This window comes from Mirounga leonina, unplaced genomic scaffold (assembly GCF_011800145.1).
Source record: "Mirounga leonina isolate KUSES-001 unplaced genomic scaffold, KU_Mleo_1.0 Mir_82, whole genome shotgun sequence".
In the NCBI taxonomy this organism is placed as follows: Eukaryota; Metazoa; Chordata; class Mammalia; order Carnivora; family Phocidae; genus Mirounga; species Mirounga leonina.
This window is the reverse complement of record NW_023270825.1, coordinates 11,947,424-11,968,997: the sequence shown is the minus strand read 5'-3', so window position 1 is coordinate 11,968,997 and position 21,574 is coordinate 11,947,424. Positions and strand designations below refer to the sequence as shown.

Genomic DNA, 21,574 nt, shown 5'->3' with positions numbered 1-21,574 from the left:
GGAGCCCGATGCGGGACTCGATCCTGGGTCTCCAGGATCACGACCTGAGCCGAAGGCAGTCGCTTAACCAACTGAGCCACCCAGGCGCCCCGGACTACTAAGAATTTTTAAATAGAGTAATCCAGACACCAAAATCAACTATCTAAATACCATCATGACCACTGCCAAAACTAATGTTTTCTAGGAATTCGAATCTAACATAATTCAGTTAATAGCATACAGAGTTAAACACTAAACTGAACATGAAACAAAATGAAGTAAGTTGGACATCTGCAGCCTTAAAAATTTTGATTTAAATAATTAGTGTTCGAAATAAGAGAGCCAGACAAACCATAAGAGACTCTTAATCATAGGAATCAAACTGAGGGTTGCTGGAGGGGTGGGGCCAGGGGGATGGGGTAACTGGGTGACAGGCATTAAGAAGGGCACATAATGTAATGAGCACTGGGTATTCTATAAGACTGATGAATCACTGACCTCTACCTCTGAAACCGATAATGTTATATGTTAATTAATTTAATTTAAATTTAAAAATTATATTAAAAATATAAATAAATAAATAAATGGTATTGGATAGAGGAAAAATAAATACTTAGCATTAATGCCATTAACCAGTCAATGGTATGGAAAAACTGATCTTTCTTATAGTATTTATAATTGAGAAGCTCAGAAACAGACTTATTTTTAAGATAAGAAACCTAACTGCACAGAAATTCCAACTATTTGTATGAAAGCAAAATCTGACAGGATTTCATTTTGTGGCAACATTAAATTTTAATTTATGATGCTGTAGAAGTTTACTCTATTCAACTTCAATTTTACCCTATATTCCTTTTGTTAACCAACTGTTTCAATGCACAGAGAAGTTCAAGGAAAGAATTCAAGATAGAAACTCACTACTAACCTGCCCCACAAAGTGTCTTCTTCTTACAGAGCTCCGACTATAAAGCTTGATGAGAAAAAGGATTTCTTTTTCATTTTGTATAAGTGGAAAAATCATAGTTTCTCCCCACTTTACTCTTCCACTGGAGGCCTTCAGTAAGCGTGTCTTCTTCTTATAAATCAACTCTCCTGAACTAAACATTCCCACCTTCACAAAAAAACCTAAAAAATAAGATATTTGAGATGTAAAATTTTATTTTAAATCCCATATAAAGATATATACCTATATATTGTATTTGGTGTGAAAATATATAAGCCACTTACAAAGACCTGATGAGCTACCGTCATAACAGTAAAAATGCTGCTAGTAAACTTTATCATTTTAATCACGCTTTACAAAGGACGACAGCGACCTCAAATGAACTGAATCTTCCTCTAACCTCAATGCCATTAAAGACTGGAAATTGCAGGCATACATAACAATCAACAGTAGGGGAGTACACACTGAAAAGTATTACACAACAGAGAGGGGCCAACTCTTTGGACAGTGGGAGGGATTTACTTCCCAATTTTATGCAGGTACAACTCTCTGCTTGAGACTCCAGAAGTTAGACATAGGCCTGCTAGAGAAAATCTATTCTTTAAATTGAGATGGAGAGCTTCTAGTAATAGTTGTACGAACTAACCTTCCCATAGATAACAATTATAAACTCTGGGAAAAAATATATTAAAAAACAAAACAAAACAAAAAAACCACTGTTCAAGACATTAAAGACTGACAAACGCAGGAAGAAACTGGAGGAGTGTCAAGTCTTAAAAGATGGTAACCGCACTGGCTAATGTTCAGGTTTATGCAGCTTTCCACCTTAGCATCCTCCCCCGTCTGGCGGACACACGGGGCCCACAGCTCAGGCAGAGAGTGCAGTCTGACCAGTTTGAGTCATCATGGGATAGAGCTGGAACTGCCAGGGCAGCAAGAAAGGGAGGAGGGAACTCCCAGAAAGGAGGGGGCTGTAAAGTGAGGACCTAGACGGACCATTAGATTTACAAAATGCAGATCATGGATAACCCCAATTAGCAGTGTTGATTAAAGAAAGACACCTCTTAATGTAATAGACCACATCTGTACTGACATCCTTGTTTCCTACAACTAACCCGATGTAGTCCTGGTAATTTATTCTTTTCATGCCAAGTTGGATTTTATTTGCTTATTTTTATTTTATGATTTTTCCATCTATCTACATAAGTGGTAACAGTCTATAGCTATTTTTTCTATGCACTGTCTTTTCTGTTTTGATATTGAGAATATGCTCACCTCATAAAGTTAGTTTTTCCATCGTTTCTCATGCTTTGGAACAGCTTATATAAAATAGGAATTCAATGTTCCTTGAAAGTTTGGTAGACTCCACCAGTAAAATCATCTTGGCCTGGTGCTTTTATTAGAGGCAATTCTTTAACTACCTACACATGGTTATCATTTTCAGCTGTTCTCCCTCTTCTGGAGTGAATTTCAACAGTTTTTTTTCTCTCCGAAAATCAGTTATTTTATATAGATGTTCAAATGAATTGGTATCGTTTTAAATGGTATTATCTTATTATCGAACCTCTTCTGAATTTGAGATGTTATCCTCTTCCTTGTTCATGTTTTCTTTATTTTTTGTTCAATCCAGCTTACTCCAGGTTTGTCTATTTCGCTGATCTTTTCAAAGAAAAAGCTTTTGGTTTTATTGATTATGTCTTTTGCTGTTGTCTCCATAATTATCAACTTCAACTTTACCTTTAATTCCTTACCTCTACCTTCCCTTGTGTTTGCTGTTGTTTTCCTAGCTTCGTGAACTGAACGCTCAGTTGCATTTATTTTCAGTCTTTGTAGTTATGGTGGACATCCATTGCTTTGGCCTGCCTCCCAATATTCTCTCTTCTTGTAGCAGAATAAAGGAGCACTCTTACCCCACTCTTAGCCCTCCAGGTTCAACTGACCACAAACCCCAGCTCTAGGAACAGCCATGTGAACCAAGCCTACACAACGCAAAGTAGAACCCTTCTTGTGCCCCAAGGCACAGGGAAGGAAAAGTGTTTCAAGGTTTGTGTTTGATATTTTCAGTTTTGTTTTGTTTTTTTAATTAAGTTTCTGGTTAGCAGAACATTCAACGAAGGGCGAACCAGAGAAAGGATAAATTATCTAGGCTGATGAAATATATCAGACCGTCCTCTGGACACTCAACCTATATTAACTAATGAGATCAATAAGGAATATCCATCAAATGGATAAAAACCAAGCGAGCATGCAGATGAATGGATAAAGATGATGTGGTGTGTGTATACACACACACACACACACACACACAATGGAATATTATGCAGCTATCAAAAATGAAATCTTGCCATTTGCAATGACATGGATGGAAATAGAGGGTATTATGTAGAGCGAAATTAGTCAGTCAGAGAAAGACAAGTATCATATGATCTCACCAATATGAAGAATTTGAGAAACAAGACAGAGGATCATAGGGGAAGGGAGGGAAAAATGAAACAAGACGAAACCAGAGAGGGAGACAAACCATAAGAGACTCTTAATCTCAGGAAACTGAGGGTTGCTGGAGTGGGGGGGGGGGGTGAGGGATGGGGTGGCTGGGTGATGGACATTGGGGAGGGTATGTGCTATGGTGAGCGCTGTGAACTGTGTAAGACTGATGAACCACAGACCTATACATCTGAAACAAATAACACATTATATGTTAATAAAAAAACAAAACAAGGGGGGCCTGGGTGGCTCAGTCGTTAAGCATCTGCCTTCGGCTCAGGTCATGATCTCAGGGTCCTGGGATCAAGCCCTGCATCGGGCTCCCTGCTCTGCGGGAAGCCTGCTTCTCCCTCTCCCACTCCCCCTTGCTTGTGTTCCCTCTCTTGCTGTCTCTCTCTGTCAAAAAATAAAATCTTTAAAAACAAAACAAAACAAGAAACCAAGCGACCATGGATTAAAGTAGGCACAATGGCTAAAATTTGAAATCTAATAAAGTAATTTTAAGTTAAAGGTATTTAAGTTAAATAACAAAAGTATCTAAGATTTTAATGTCCACTATTAAGAAATGTAGGATAAACTACCTTTTAGTAATATTTTCTGAAGATTCCATTTTGAACCACGGATATACTTACTCAAAGTGAGAGGTGTTGAAGAGCTTGGGAGGTACTGTGCCTCGAGAATTTGTAACTGAATTCTGCTATTTACGGCTTGAAAACAAGTCCCCAGTTGAAGTTCTGCATGGCAAACCTGGGTATCAAAAAAGTGCCATTTGAGAATTAAAAATAAGGTTTTGGGGACATTTCAAAAATTCAGAAATAAAGAGCTACAGTTAGCAGTTTTGAAAACACTGCTTTTTATTGACACACAAAGCTATGATCTAAAAGATGGTTAGGATAAATGTCATGAATTCTGTAAATATGAGGTACTCACTTTTCATGGATTCTGAAAATCCAAGTCACACCTACATCCTTGATCCTTCAAAATCAGGGCAGTCAAAAGACAATTCAAATTGAACACAAATTAAATTCCTAAGCAGCTGTACTAAGGAAAATGTCACCAAAATAAACACCAAAAAAGCACACTTCCAAAACACTTAAATGTAGTCACTTGAATTATTTTTAAGAATACACAAACTACAATAAAAAGTTTCCAATATGAAAATCACCATTATTTTTCCTAATTGTAGACATGACAGTAGGTGCTACCCAACTCAGAAAAAGGATTACTACAAGGAACAAATGTGTGGGCTAAGAGCTGAATTACTATGCTGAATGACAGCCAGCCAAAGAAGAAAGTCAGCAAGAAGTGAGCTAGTGAAAGTGATGAGGCAGTAAATAATAAGGAAAAGGTCAAAGAAAACTTGAGGCAAACAATGAAATGAAGGAGATACAGAGAAGGGAAAAGTTAAAATAAATTAAAGTCTTTGCTGGTTAAAAAAAAAAATGCTCTTGTTCTCAGCATTTAAAAAAATAGATTAAAAAGGACATTACTTACTGTTCACAAAACAAGGAAACTATGGATAAAATGTTTCTATTATGGTTTTGTACCCATAATGTGATCATACTTATGAAAATACCTAATGGTGGCAAAAACTTCCCTCAATGTTACACACTCGTAGAGCTCACTCTCACCGAGCAGCATTTGGCAAAGGGTTGGCCATTCCTAACTTGCCAGTGTCATTTTGGAATTCAACTTACTTATTCAACTTACTTATTATGTTCCAGGATATTAATTTAGATCATGAAAAACTATTCAAAGTAGCTGTCAATCTCCCAATCACCAAAAAATTAAAATTCCAATCAATCAGCAGGTATATATTCAGTGCATTTTTAATGGGCACAAAACTGTGGAAGATATAAGATATGATCTCTGGTCCTGAATAATGTATCATTTTTCAAAGAAAAGAAAACTTTCTGAGCCTTCCTAGAATTGTTGTTGAAAGTGACAAGTTAAGCATAATTGGAGGAAACCATGATCTGGTGATGTTGGAGAATATCTCCTTGGCGGGAGCGATATACAGTCGAGCTAAGAGAGCCGGTCCTAGAATCAGTGCTTCTGTTCAAATCCTGGCTCACCAACTACCAGCTGGAGGAAACCAGGCAAGTGCTTCAATGTGTTGGTCTCCACGGTAGGGATAACAAGAGCGGAAAGCTCCTAAGTTTGGTGTGAGCATTAAGTCACCTAACACCACCTCAGCTGTGTGGTTAAGGGTAAACACCAGCTATTTCTGCCTGCGAACCTCTTCCGCATTATTCAACACAGAAATCTGGGTTCTCAAATAAATACTTCCATTACTATTTGTCAAGGTCAACAATTTTGTACCAAGGAAAACATTAGCTCTACACGAAACTTCTGCTGTTTGTGGTGACATAGTCGTCAGTGTGTAAGTCTGGCTCTGTCACTTTCACCATCAGAGTATCAATTTTCCTCCTTGACACAGGAAACAAAGCTTACTATTTTTGCATTAGCCAATAAATGAAACATTCACCCTGAGTAACATAAATTCACCAGTCCAGTATAGCTCTTCTTTCAGGCCATCAATCTTTTTGTATCCCTAGCACCTAGCACACAACAGATACACAAATGTTTGTAAGACCTCTAATACATGAAATAATTTGGTGGAAACTTAGCCATAATCATTTATTCAGATTCTCCAAGGCAGATAAGATTTCAACATCTCAATTCCCCAGAAAATAGCTTTGCTAAGTTATCTTTTGATGTACTCTACTAGTCTTTAAAGTTTTAATATATGAATTATCCACTTGAACAGCGCATTTGTGCCTTCTGTAAAATACGGTTGCAGATTACTGTCTACCAAGCTAATTTCAAAGATGCAGGTGACAAACTCCTGTCAGTTACAAAGCAAATTTGCTATATTTAAACAGAATATAAAAATAATCTAATATAGCATGCTTTCATTCATCATTTATTCTTTCATACCTACCTATGTACCAATACTCAATGCCAAGAATATCACAGGCCCTTACTAAGCACAGTAAAATATGAAGAAAACAGATGGAAGCTTGAGCCTAGTTTTGTTTAAAACAAGTAACTGAATTCTAAGTTGTAATAAATGCTGTACAGAGAACACACTGGAGATGGAGACAGAAAATAATACACAAGAAATACCTATTAAAAATGTCACTTCTTGATCAATTAGAGAAATCTTTTGTTTTTTTTATTTTTTAATCTCTAATTTAATTCCCCTCTAATTCAGTGGTTCTCAAGCCAGGCTGCATCGTAGAATCACCCAGAAAGCTTCTGAAAACTACAGATGCTTCCGGCCTACTCCAGCTCTCCTCGCCCCCTACCCCCACAAAATTCTGATTTAATTGGTTTAGGTGTGGGCATGTAAAGCTCCCCAGGTGATTCACTTAAAGTTATATTAAATATTTTTGAAGGCAGGTAAAATATAAATCCCATATAAACTTAAAGTCACATATAGGTTTGACCTTATAGAAGCTTATGACTGATTTCTATAACTGTTAACCCTGACACAAAACTATAGAACTAAATTATTAGGGATTTCTAAACAATTTAAAGACAGTCTTCAGCTGATTAGTTAAGAGAATTAAAATCAGGTCTCAGAAATCAATATGCAGTACAGATACATAATCAAGTTCTTTACCAAAACAAACAAACAAACAACACCCCAGCTGTAAGAACCTCCATTTTACCCAATTTATGGACAAATATTTAGCTTACTCATGCACCTTCCTAATCTATTTTAAGGCAATCTCTGAGTTTGGAGTTTATGATTCTTTCTTGCTATTCCTAAATTATCAGCTAACTAACTTCAGGATTATTCTCCCTCAAGTGTGAAACATTTAAATAAAATGTACTAGGAGAAGGTAACCCTAAGGTTATTTTGCAATAGAGAAGGCAAAGGGTCTCTGTTAACCTTTTATCAATTACTTAAAAAGTATTATTTAACAATGACATTATTATTATTATTGCTTCTTGAGAGCCTTCCTGATCCTCTAGTGTATTCTAGTGTTCAAATTACACTCCAACCAAAACTCACCCACAAAATAGTTCTATCACTTACAGAAATTTTTGAAGGTGGCATTATATCCAAAGAGTAATCCATTTCCTGTGTGCTGAGAGTTCTGAGTGATAGTGAGCATTCTCCGATGGTTTTCTTCCTGGGAGTCTGGGTTTGAATCTTAAATACAAGCCTTACAGTTTGTAGGCTTTGGAGTTTAATAGCAAATACAAAAGTTTCCATAAATTCAATAGTCTAAAAAAAACACAAGAAAATAATAAAAAATATATAAATAGAAGGACTGAAAAAAAGATACACCGATACAAAAGAAACGAAGGGCGCCTGGGTGGCTCAGTTGGTTAAGCGACTGCCTTCGGCTCAGGTCATGATCCTGGAGTCCCGGGATCGAGTCCCGCATCGGGCTCCCTGCTCGGCAGGGAGTCTGCTTCTCCCTCTGACCCTCCTCCCTCTCATGCTCTCTGTCTCTCATTCTCTCTCTCTCTCAAATAAATAAATAAATAAATAAATCTTAAAAAAAAAAAAAAGAAAAGAAAATAACATTTTATGATCTAGGAAAGGAAGATACAATTTTTTTTACAACAAAAAAAATATTTTTCAATGTAACTTAAAATGACAATGACCATGAATTGTTTTTCCAGAATTTATCCTGAATATTGCCTTTCTTAATTTCACAAATCATCCTTTTAATTACTAAGGAATTCAGGTCAACATCAACACCAAGTTAAGCAGAATATAGCTTTTCTCCTTTTTGAAAATTGGATTGTTTTCCATCTTTGGTTCTGGGGTCTCTTTCCTGCTATTCACCACAATTTTTCAACAGTTAGTAAGTGGTTTAAGAATCTCATGTGTGCTAAGTACCCCAAATCTAATTGCTCACATTAAGAGACATGAATTACTTCTATTCTTTGTCTAATGTTCTTCCCACCTACTTTGGGCTTTGATTTCTTCTTCAGTGATGTTTGCTTCACTCTTTCCAATCTGGAAATCAGTCTTGAAAAGCGCTACCTTCTCTCATAATCATCCACCCCAGGCAAGCAAGTCAGGGTTTTCTGTGCTCAGAGTATTTTCAAATGTTCCTTTCATTACCCCTAATATTTTAAAAGCCTTGGCTTACCATGGGCTAACATCTTCTTGACATTAGACTGATTTTGCTCTACACTTCCTTCTTCCCATGTTTACTGCATTCTTTTGAAAAGGAGCTTTCTTTTGCCTTTTGAAAAGACAAGATATCTGGACAACTAACATCAATATTTTAAATACTGTGCCCACATTTTCACTTTTATTGTAATTGCTTACATCTGTATAGTCAGAATTGTGTTTCTGAGAGCCTCCCAACCACCAAAGCTATCTTTTTCTCTCAGAGTCTTGAGCCACAGGATCACACCAACAATTTAGTATACATAAAATGTTTTTAAACTGAGATGCAATGAGCTTACACCTAATGCAAGTGTGCTGGTCCACTTCACATTTTGCTACAATAGGGGTAAACAAGTTGATAAATAATAACAAATTTTAAGAGTAAGATTCCATGCAAGTTTTAATATGAGAACAAATTATCCCAACTTTTCCTAAGTTAACTTAGTTTTATTTGAAAATCAAAAAGTGATCCTGAATTAAACGGGAAGGATTCATCTTGAATGTCAGCATTATAACCAGAGTTAAGACTTATTTCCATCTTGACTTTCTATAATGCATATTTTCATAAAGTGAGATACTAAGACAGGTTCATCAATTTTGATTACTGCCTTTTCACTTACTAAGAACATTTTTCCATGTCCTTAAAAACTCTTCCTAAACATTATTCTTTATAGCTGCCTAAGTATTCGATCGCACGGTGTTATGGTTTAATTTTGGCCCCAAAAAAGATATGCTGAAGCCCTGATGTCCAGTAACTCAGAAAGTGACCTTATTTGGAAACAGGGTCCTTAAAGATGTAACTGGTGAAGTTAAGGTGAGGTCACAGTGGAGTGAAGACACAGCGACAGATGGAAAATGGCATGTGAAGATGGAAGCACAGAATGAAGTCAAGGAATGCCAGAGATTGCTGACCATTACCAGAAGCTAGGAGAGCAGCATGGAACAGATTCTCCCTCACTGCTGACACCTTGATTTCGGACTTTCTCCAAAACTGTGAGAAAGAAAATTCTGTTGTTCTAAGCCATCCAACTTGTGGTACTTTGTTACAGCAATCCAAAGAAAGTATAATGCCCATGGTATATATACCATGAATTTTCTCAACCATTCCCCTATATAAGACATTTAGATAGTTTCCAGGTATTCCCCTATGAACAAAATTGCCAAGAATACTTTATATATTTTTTACTTGCATTTTAAATTATTTTCATGGAACACATTCTAAGTAGAATTACTATGTAAAGGCGTATAAATATTTTAAGGCTTTGATGTGTTTTGTAAAAATAATTTCCAGAAAGTTCTCTGTTCTAGAGTATCCTACAAATTTTTTCCTAATTTTAATAAGCAAAGAAAGAGAGAGCAATGTGTAATTTAAATTTTTATTTCTATAATTACTAGTGAGAGTAAATTTTTTCATGGTTATTAGTTATTTGAATTACCTTATTTTTAAATCATATGTCCTTACAGAAAACACCTTTCATTTGCATGGAAAAACACTAGCCTTTCAACATATATGAGAAGACAAAAATGAAGATGTATTTAAACTAATGTGAAATTTAAAATCTGTAAAACCAAATATAGGATCACAAGTCTTCCGATTATAATAATTGGGAATACTTAAAAGAAATTTATTACAATCATGCAATTACTCTTCAAAATCAAAGTGGGCTAGGAGGAAAGAAGATGAAAATACAGACATTTATTTTCCTTTCATACAAGAAAAGTAGTCTCCTTAGATATTGTTCATTTTGTATATACTTTAGTGATTTAAGATTTTCTTTTTAAATGCATCTTAATATTGGACAATGAAATATCAAGTATTTTTGAGGCACAAAATTGTGTTTAAAAAGCAAGGAATATGTAATTTGCAATTTCCCCAAAATAAAACACTTTCTCATTCCAATTCTTCACATAGTTTAAAGTGACAAATATGGAAAAAAAAAAAAACCACAAAAAGAAATTCAAACACAAAAAGCCACTTACATTAGAGCCCTCCTTTGCTGAAGATTTGAAATGCACGGGTTTGGGCAATGTTAGTGTTCCTTTTATTGAAATAGTAGGAGTGTCTCCACAACTAGAAGGCCAACTTAAATCTCTGCACTAAAAAAATTAAAAATACAATTTGAATTTTACAGAGGACCCTAACAATACAAATATTTGATGTATTTCTTGAGTTAATGACTTAAATAAAAACTATAAAAAGTAAACATTAGTGTACAGAGATCTTTTGTTTCATCTACATTAAAATAATTTGACATTTAATGTTCCAGACATCATATCAATTTCCTTCTTGAGGTTAAAACCACAATTCCATCAGACCTACAGATTTATTTTCTTTAGAGTCTTTTTAAAATATTGTTTTCTACAAAATACCACAGAATCCTAAATTCTAAAGAAGGTATTGTCCTGTTCCACAGAGAGAGTAACAGATGTTTATAATGAAAACATTCAATTTTGTAAGAAAAGCTGATATTAACTAAATTAACTTACCTGCAAAACTGTGATCCAGATCTGCTCTACTGAAGAATTATAAACCACTTTCACATTCAATCTCCCAAAATCTCTTTCATCTCCTGACAGAGTAATTGTATCTAAATTGTAAAAGGACAAGGACATTTGAAAGGCTATGCAATCCTTCTAATCCAATTACGCTTTGATACAATCCAATTTTAAGAGCACAACTGAAAAATACCATTATTATTTTTTTTCTAAAAAATGGAAATTTGCCACTTTAATAAGACAAAAATCACACTTCAATGTTATTATTGGAGTGCTAGGGAAAGACCTCCTATAAAAAGTACATGGCTTGAAAACTTAACTCAAATATAGTCTGAGACTTAAGTTAAAACTAAGATAAACTTTCCCAAATAACACTGATATGGCTTTAATCCTGGACGCTTCTGGAACTTCCTTCACTAGAATACTTCAAAACAAACAAAAGGCATTTAACTGTTTTGTTTTTTTAAAGATGCATTCATGTCTGAACACTAAAAAATGGGCCACCTGATCTGAGTATTCATATGCAGATAACAGATATAACCACCTGGAGGTTTTCTTTTTTACCTTACCATATATTTGCTCAAATTACTATTAGGTAGAAATAATTCACTTCAAAAAAGAATATAAAAAGAAGGCACTTTATTCCTTACCCAGGCTTCTGTTACTGCCCTGGGAATTTTTCCTTGAAGAAGAAGTACTAGGCATGCTGGACCATGAATCATGTCTCTAGAGATAAAAATTGTTCTTAAGTCCGGTATCACACATCAAACTTTAAAGATTCTCAAACTTATGCCCCAACATCCACCCTAGTATCAAACTGCATGCTAACCATGTTGAAAGTGTTATTGGTCAGAATGCCCCTCTTTTAGACACTAAAGGGGGAGAAAAGCTTTCTGTGTGTGTTATCAGGAAAATCTTCAATAGCTTACTCAATCACATATGGGGAAAGCCTTTGTTGTTTGGGGTTTGGTTTTATAATAAGGAAAAAGGGGTTACTGCTTATGTTTCCTACTTGAAAGTACCCATAAAAATAAGAATACATTTGGAAGCGTCCTATTACCTAAAAACCTGTTAAGTAGCAGTCATCAAAGTGTGGTCCCTCTGAACCAGCAAGATCAAAATCAGCGGGGAACTTGTTGGTAATATAAACTGAAGCCCCCAGTGCAGAGCTACTGAATTAAAAGCTCTGGGGGTGAGACCGGGCAGCCTGTATTCTAACAAGCTCTCCAACCTATTCTGATACACGTTCAAGAGCTGGTGCTATAAAGAAGTAATTCTGCAAAAAATTAACTCGACTGAGGACTACAAACGATTATTTAGAATACATTTCCATTTTAATAAAATACATGCATATACATGCACATGGAAAAAAGCCGGCAAGTATATGTAACAGTATTTTTATGGTGCTTTTAACCTCAGTTACAGGAATATAGGTGATTTGTCTTTTTACTTTGCTTAACTCTATATTTTCTAATTTTTAATAATAATCACAATTTATTTATACTTTTAAAAGAAACTTTTTAAACATCAAAAAATTATTCTATTTCAAAAACAGGAGGATGCTGTGTTAATATTAATGAATAATTAAAATCCTGTATCTCAATAGAAATACTAATTTTTACTAAGTAGGTAGCTATCTTCAATAAGGAAGGTTAAATCAATAAGCACTTCTAACCATACCATTTTAAATTCCAACTGCCTTCAAGATTGCCTGAGTACCTACCAACTGAGAGATGTAAGATTTTTTTTAAAAAAAGACTGCCTTTTAGTATTCAGCTGAGTGAAAAAATGCACATGGGAAATGCTAAGTGTTTATTCTTCAGCTATTACCACAGATTTATCTACAAAAGATCTACACATGTTGCTTCTAACGTAATTCACACATTCCTCAATTTTTAGCTTGAAAATAAATTATCGTATACAATTAAATTTATATCAATAATTCACCTGCATGAACCACTGAGATGAACTTGTAAGATCAAACATAGACTTGCTTAGTCCAGGGGAACTGGGAAGTTTGCTGGTCCTTAAATCACAAACTATGAAGGGACATGGAAAAATTTCTTTATATTAAAGAAGAATAAACATTGGAATTTTACTTAATCACCATGAACTAAATCTCTATAGGACTGCATCATGAATATTAATGCAAACTACTTAAGAAATAAAGTCTACTAAAGTTTAAATTTTTTTTTCAATTATTTTACTTTTGTTCTAAATAGAAACCAACATAAATCAAACAACACATTTTCACAACCACATCAAATATCAAGCAGGAAAAATTTGTTCTTTTTGCTTACATTACATTTCTCCATTCCATAGGAATACTCTAGTAAGAGAATGTAGGTTTTCTGTGCTAAATGCAATTCATCTACATAATGAGCATTTACTACATTAAAAAAAATACTGAATTCCGTATTTCTAGTTTATATTTCTAGTTTTCCCACCTAAACTAGAAGATTCTTTTTTCTTAAAGATTTTATTTAGTTGACAGAGAGAGAGAGGGAACACAAGTGGAAGAGGGAGAAGCAGACTCCCCGCTGAGCAGGGAGCCAAAGTGGGGGCTCAATCCTAGGACCCTGGGATCATGACCTGAGCCAAAGGCAGACAGTTAACCAACTGAGCCACCCAGGCACCCCCCCTTTATTTTTTAATTTTATTTATTTATTTGACAGAGAGAGATAAACTAGAAGATTCTTAAAGAATGGAACTCGGTATATTAACTGTGTATTCTAACACAGTGCTGAAATAAATATTTAAATAAATACTTCTGCCTTGTTTTTAGCACCTCACCGTGAATTCAGTTGTTGAGATAGCTATATACATTAAAAACCTAAAACACAGAATTTTGTGAATCAGATATGTATGACAGTCTAAAATTGATACAGTCCTCAAATATTAAACTAAGAAACTTCTATGATCATGTAGGCATTTTGTTTTCTTTGTTTACATCTGTAATCTCATGAGTTTGTAAATTTATAATTTTCACTGACTGAAGCAGGAAAGAAAAAAGCTAAAAAAGGGGCGCCTGGGTGGTTCAATAGTTAAGCGTCTGCCTTCGGCTCAGGTCATGGTCCCGGGGTCCTGGGATCGAGCCCCACATCGGGCTCCCTGCTCCGCGGGAAGCCTGCTTCTCCCTCTCCCACTCCCCCTACTTGTGTTCCTGCTCTTGCTATCTCTCTCTCTGTCAAATAAATAAATAAAATCTTTAAAAAAAAAAAGCTAATAAATATCTGTTGTAGAATTTCTGAATGGATAGATGATATACAAAAAATGAAACTTTTCAAAGAAGGACAAATAAAATAGAATTTGGAACTACCAATACACATAATTAATTAATCCTTCAATTTTTCCATTAAATAGAATACCACAGAGACATCATCATGTTTACCATATCACTTCTGAAGCCTGCTTTTCTCTCTTTTTTTTTTTTGTTTTTGATAAGAATCATTTCTTCCAGGGTCTTAGATTTAACTTGATTTCTACATTTGTTAAAGAGAAACACAAAGAGTAAAAAGAAGAATAAGAAGGTAGCGGGAGGGGAAGAATGAAGCGGGGGAAATCGGAGGGGGAGACGAACCATGAGAGACGATGGACTCGGAAAAACAAACTGAGGGTTCTAGAGGGGAGGGGGGGTGGGAGGATGGGTTAGCCTGGTGGTGGGTACTGAGGAGGGCACATTCTGCATGGAGCACTGGGTGTTATGCACAAACAATGAATCATGGAACACATCATCTAAAACTAATGATGTAATGTATGGGGATTAACATAAGAATTAAATAAATAACTAAATAACTAACTAAATAAATAAATAAATAAAAGAGAAAACACACAAAAAAATTTTCATACCTGATCCATACAGTCTCACTGCTTCTGAACGAGGAGGAAGGCGCCGGCTCAAATCGGGTGAAATGTGCTGATAACTAAAGCATGGGTTGTATATATCACAGCTGGGTCCGTGCTGGGATGAACTGGAAAGTTCTACCTTTCGATCTCCAAAAGATGCTCTGGCAGATCCTGAAAGTAAGTCTAAAGTTTTATAACACCCTTTTCTTTTCTTTTCTTTTCTTTTAAAGATTTTATTTATTTGTTCATAAGAGACAGAGAGAGAGGCAGAGGGAGAAGCAGGCTCCCCGCCGAGCAGGGAGCCCGATGCAGGACTCGATCCCAGGACCCTGGGATCATGACCTGAGCCGAAGGCAGACACTTAACCATCTGAGCCACCCAGGCGCCCTATAACACCCTTTTCTTGGAGTTATTAGCTAACAGCTGGTGCATCCAAGGCAGAGGAAAAAATTTTGTCTCAAGTGACACCAAATCACATGTGTTTGAAATATAAAAAAATAAGCACATATTTATTGAGCTCTGCATGGAATCTTCTGCCAGGGATCAGCCATGAACCCTGCTCTCAAGACAGTCTGGTAAATTTTTAGCATTTTTTTTTTGCCCCATAAACAATTCTGTATTTTGTGATCTGAGTTTCCTTTCATTTTTCTACTTACACAAAGAACAACTTTTAAGTAAAAAGATTATCATTTTTTGATGAAGATGCAGAACATTTATAAAAATTGACCGCATGCTGAGATACACAGAGCAATTCTCATTCTGGGACACACACACAACTGAAATGCGCGCACGTGTGCACCTCGAGACTCGTACAAGAATGTGCATAAGCATCATTATCCAGCATGGCCCCAAATCGGAAAAAGACTCACCCCAGTTCAAATAGCTATGTGTGTAATCCAAGCACAATACATAGGCAGAGGGGTGCCAAGAGGGAGTTATGATGCCAGGGACCTTTGTAAGGACCCTTAAATCATTCAGCACACAAGCGCCACCACAAGTCTGTTCATGGTAACAAGAATACTGTCAGGAGTAGAGCACCAAAGATGACTCACTACCTTTATAGGCTATACCTAAAAAAGAATATTCTGATTTCATTTCTCCTTTACAGAATTCCAATTTTCCCCTCAAACGGTATACAGTGATACCATTTTTAAAGTTCAAGAGGAATTTCTCTCAATTTATAGAACCACAGTGCTATAAAATTAACATAAAGTAACATTTACATTATACCTCTCAAAAGCTCTATTTAAAATTTCAATATTTATGCAAAATGCATTCTCTTAATGGATAGGTATAAAGCAAGCTCAGTAAGATGTTAATGATAGAATCTGTGTGTTACAAAGCAGTAAGCAACGGCTGTAATCAGACCCATCAGTAAATAAGCAATGAAACAAAACACATTTCAAATACCTGACACATAATTTCAGTCATTACTGACAGTGGTCTGCCCTATCTCCCTCTCAAAATTTCCTTGTCAGCCCATCACTACTCACAAGCACATACACATACAGCATGCGCCTGACTTCTAGAGTTAGACACCAAGAACACTTTCTTGACTCTAATAAAGTCATCTTTCTCTCCAATATGATCAAAATCAGATGGCTTTACCACATACTCTTTGAGCCTATAATTTAAGTGTAAACCAATTTCCTCATTCATTCAAATCAAAAAGCAATCTGTGTTCTAGTGATCTAATAAAACAGACAAAAGAAGAACTACCACACATTGCCAGGTAGGTATTTCCTATTTTCTGATTATGAAAATAATACATAAGATACCCTAAATGTTTAAGAATACAGAATTTATTAAATAAATTATGGTACATCTTTAGATTTAATACTATGGGGCCATTAAAAAGCAATGAGTATGAAAACATGTTCACAATGTGTGATACGAATAGAACAGACTGCAAAACTGTTTACGTGGTTTAATCCCAATCCTGTTAACAAGTACAAGAGAAAGAGAAAGACCAATGATCAGGGTACACCATAGCCAAGAGCTTTTAAACACTGTTTTTGAGAGACACTGCTGACGTGCAAAACAAGGTGGTGGGCCAAGCACAGGGTTCCTCTTTCCTTGAAGAAGGAAGGAAGGGAGGGAAGTGGGGGAGAGGGAGGGAGGGAGGGAAGGAGGGAAGGAAGGAAGGTCGGTCAATCACTCCTACCAAACCCAAGTCTCCTACAGATAACAACAGTACACTGTAGACCAAAAACAAAATGAACAAAAACCCTGAAGGGACTGGAGAGTGAGCAGAAGCAGGGCATATTCAGGACAGCACGGACTCTTGGAAGAAAGGGAATGGCCACTGTTAGCCTAAGCACAAGCCAAAGTTGGCACTGCACAGGGCAGATAGAATGACAAAGGAAAATCCACACTCTTTCTGGCCTAAAGAACCAGATGGCAGAGTTCAGAGCAACCACAGCTGCTAGAAAGTAAGGTGGGAACCTTGGAAAGGAGAAAGCCCGGAATTCTGTGAATAAAGTCTGCTCAAATATCTGGCTGATCCCTGAGCCACACATATGCGGGGCAGACTCCAACTAAGGATACAAAAACCAAGCTGAGACAGAATTTGCAGCATAGCCCAACCAAGTTGATTGCCTGGTTAAAAGAAAGAAAAAAGGAAAAGGAAAAGAAAAAAAAAACAAAACCCTCTCATCTCAGAGTAATATAACAGATTCTAAAGTGTCCACGACACAACATCCAAAACCCAGAATACAATCCAAAATTACTCCATACACAATGAAACATGAAAAGGTGACCCATTCTCCAAAAAAAGACAAACCACAGAATCCAAACCTAAGAGCCTCAGATGTTAGAATTAGCAGATAAAGATACTAAAGCCCAAAGACATAGAAGAAAATAGGCTTACAATAATGCAAAAAAGAAAATGAAATCACAGCAAAGAAACAGAATCTACAAAAAAGAACCAAATGTAAATTCAACAACTGAAAAACACAATGTCTAAAATAAAAATTCACTGGATGGGCCTAACAGCTATATGGAGCTGACAGAGGAAAGAGACAGTGACCTTGAAAATTAATAATATCCAATCTTAAGAAGAGAGGGGGAAAAAACATTGAACAACAACAAGCAAAAGAAGTCTCAGAGGCCCATAAAACAATATAAAAAAGTCCAACATATGTCTAATTGGAATCCCAGAATGAGAAGAAAGGATGGGGCAGAAAAACATATTTGGAAAAATATTCTAGATTTTGATAGGATTTTGGATTACACTGTTACATGCATTTGTCCAAACTCAACAAAAACAAACTTAAAACTGAGGCAGTTCTTTGTGTATAAGGTTTATGTCAAAAGAAGAAAACTGTAAACAGATAGTGAACTCTGGTAAATTACATGTATGCTTAAGTATTTAGAAGGAAGTGTATTAATGTCTGCAATTTACTGTGAAATGTGTTCTCCACCACCCCCAACTCAAAAAGGATTAATAACAGAAAGAGGAATGGATAAATAGATATGTGATTAAGTATGGTAAAATATTAATGATCGATTCTATGTGGTGGATATATGGGTATTCACTGTTGTATTCTTTCAACTTCTCTGTATGTTTGAAATTTTTCATAAAAAACTTTGAGGGGGGGGAAAACATTGTGACAGTGTTTCAATGGACTAAAGCAAATTATTATTATTATTATTTTTTAAGATTTTATTTATTTATTCATGAGAGACAGAGAGAAACAGAGGGAGAAGCAGGCTCCCAAGGAGCGGGAAGCCCGATGCGGGACTCGATCCCAGGACTCTGGGGTTATGACCTGAGCCGAAAGCAGACGCTTAACCATCTGAGCCACCCAGGCACCCCAAATTATTTTTAACATACAAGAATTACATGTTGTTTCTTCTTCTTATCATTACTCCACTGGCCTCTAACAACATCAGCCAAAATCTACCCAATGAATCTATCTCACTCAAGTGGCTATTTAGACTGGGAAGTTACATATACACTGGAATATTACTCAGTCATAAAAAAAAGAAAAAGAAAAAGAAATCTTACCATTTGCAAGGACGTAGATGGAACTAGAGAGTATTATGCTAAGCGAAATAAGTCAATCAGAGAAAGACAAATACATGATTTTACTCATACGTGGATTTAAGAAACAAAACAGATGAACATAGGGGAAGGGAAGGAAAAATAAAATAAGACGAAATCAGAGAGGGAAACAAACCATAAGAGACTCTTAACCATAGGAAACAAACTGAGGGTTGCTGGAGGGGAGATGGGTGGGGGGATGGGGTAACTGGGTGATGGACATTAAATACAGCACATGATGTGATGAGCACTGGGTGTTGTATGCAACTGATGAATCACTCCACTCTACCTCTGAAATTAATAATACACTCTATGTTAATTAATTGATTAAAAAAATTTTTTTAAAGGCCACATTTACATACAAATGTGTTGATTGTGGTCAGATTTCATAATGGGACCTTTCAAAAATATTATACATTAAGTTCCTCTACAGAAAAAGCAAAACATAAAAAATAAAAATTTATACATAAAATAATTTTATATCTTTCAAGATACAAAACAGCAAAATCACAGAAACAATAGCATTTAAATGCTATGTGTTGATTCTTAAATCCTGCCGTGTCATTGTTTACCTTCAAGTCCCTCCAGATGTGAAGGAGTTCCTTGTACCCTGGGCTGAACATATGATAGCTTAAACTTGGGCACCACAAATGGTACTTCTTTGCCATCAGATGGTAATTTGGAAAGTAAGTAATCCTCAGTACAGCCAACCTGAGGCTTTACCGAAACAGCAGTCAAAGGAGGGACACAGACAGGTGTATTCTGACTCTCGGAGACTGCTTTAATGTCTCTCTCCCTGGAACCTGCATGTAAAAGAAGAGAAAAGAAAAATCACAAATATGAATGTAGAGTTATATATAATAATCTAAAGTTAGCATGCTTTGGTATTTACGTAATCAAACTGCAGATACAGAAACTACTACTCGTAAATCCTACCAAGCACTTCTGGAATCTACATTAATTCTGTCCAGGCAATATTTGAGAAATTAATATACTATTGCCAAAATATATTAGCTTATCATAATGGTAAAAGCAGTTTTTAAAGAAACTCATTCCCACAAAAGAGTTCACAGATGGAAAACAAGTTTATTTTGTACTTAATTCCACGATGCTTTCGAGTAAAATACTGTCAATAAAGCAATTCTTGTTGTCAGTACTGGTGGTTAACATCAGTCTTAAATATATAAAAGAATTCTGAAAAGAAGCTGAAGGTCTCAAAGTCTACAAAAACCTTCACCTAATCGCAAAATAAAATGTACTTTTACCCTAATATAATAGCAACTCTCCCTGTGCTAGCTTCTTTGACCCATTTCATCCCTATCTCAAATGCTATATGATTCCTAAGCTGGTGACTTAGGATGGGGAGGTAAGGGACACCCAGAGTTCATCTTTATGTACAATTAGTATTGTCTGTTGACTTTAGAAATGAAAGTACAACTACTGTGTAGGAATTTATGAAATGTTTTAATGCAAAAAGAAGCCTTCGTACTCAAATATACTAGAAAGCTATGCTCTAGATGAAGGAATACAAGAAAAAACCAGAGAAAAATAAAGTTCCAATCGTAACTCTGAAGAGATGAGGAGACCATGCAATTGAAAGGGAACTCTCCAGGAGTCCTTTATAAATATGGGGTCTTGATGAAATAATGGATCTCTTCTCCATTAGTCTTTCATTTGTGAAAAGGCATTTTTTAATGTACTGTTCATAAACTAGAAATTGTCTTTATTCAAATGAAAACATTTGCCAGAGTATATTGTCCCCAAACACACCCAACACTTTTCTCTCCCTGCCTTTGCCTGTACAATTTCATCCACCTATCATACTCAGGTCCAGTTTTCACCTTTTCTTCCTTCCTTCTTCCGACCCAGCTGCTGAAATCCATTCTAGACTCCTATACCAAATGCCATTCTCTTGGTGGTGATGTCCCAGGGTGTCTCTGGGGTTGAATGTTGAATTTCTCTCTCTCCCACCATGCTCCAGGGTACTTTAATACTTACCTAGTGTGCCTCCTATTTATGTTTCTGTCTCCCCCATGAAGTTAGGAAATACGTCTCATTATCTTTGTATTAAAAAATGCCACCCATAAAAAAGACATTAAATACATGTTTGTTGAAGTCAAAAGAAGCCAAACTCACAATTGTGCTCTTCTGTTCCACCATAGAAACATCCTCTACAGCAACTCTTTATAAATTCTGCTGCCATTACATCCAATTTCCAATATTCAGCAATTGATCCAAACTTCCAATTTTAATATTAATCTGTTCGTAGAATAGAAAACAAGTTAACATGATCATGCTTAATGCCATTAGGTATCACTAAATAAATTGTATTATCTGTCTTTCTAAGATGAATGAGGAATACAAAGCAAAAATATTTAGAGGAAAATAGGTTTTTCATCTTATATGTAATTCTGTATGACGCAGTTATACAAAATTACCTTATAAGTTATTAAAATGACATACTCAAAAATCACTAACTGAACAATCCCAATGTTAAATCTGGAAAAAAAAGAAAAATTCCACCCTCAATTTTCTTTTTTGCAAGGTACACCCAAATCAATGCCCAAGCAAAATTTCCTAGAAAATATGGCACTCATAAAAAGTGTGAGAAAGGGGCGCCTGGGTGGCTCAGTTGGTT

At 35.8% G+C, this 21,574-nt stretch overlaps 1 protein-coding gene across 4 annotated transcripts in view; it reads right to left on the bottom strand.

The window, feature by feature from the left end:
• Nucleotides 1-21,574, bottom strand: part of TC2N (tandem C2 domains, nuclear) — a 36,274-nt gene that overhangs the window by 2,113 nt on the left and 12,587 nt on the right. For all 4 annotated transcript variants that reach the window (XM_034992519.1, XM_034992515.1, XM_034992516.1 and 1 more), the window contains exons 2-11: nt 21,073-21,195; nt 19,509-19,739; nt 14,895-15,062; nt 12,993-13,084; nt 11,696-11,771; nt 11,037-11,137; nt 10,530-10,646; nt 7,455-7,646; nt 4,039-4,153; nt 905-1,104 (exon numbers count right to left, since the gene is read on the bottom strand). In XM_034992519.1, the coding sequence (XP_034848410.1) occupies nt 905-1,104; nt 4,039-4,153; nt 7,455-7,646; nt 10,530-10,646; nt 11,037-11,137; nt 11,696-11,771; nt 12,993-13,084; nt 14,895-15,062; nt 19,509-19,739; nt 21,073-21,139 (1,359 nt within the window). In that variant the 5' untranslated portion in view covers nt 21,140-21,195. The remainder of the gene's footprint in view (nt 1-904; nt 1,105-4,038; nt 4,154-7,454; nt 7,647-10,529; nt 10,647-11,036; nt 11,138-11,695; nt 11,772-12,992; nt 13,085-14,894; nt 15,063-19,508; nt 19,740-21,072; nt 21,196-21,574) is intronic.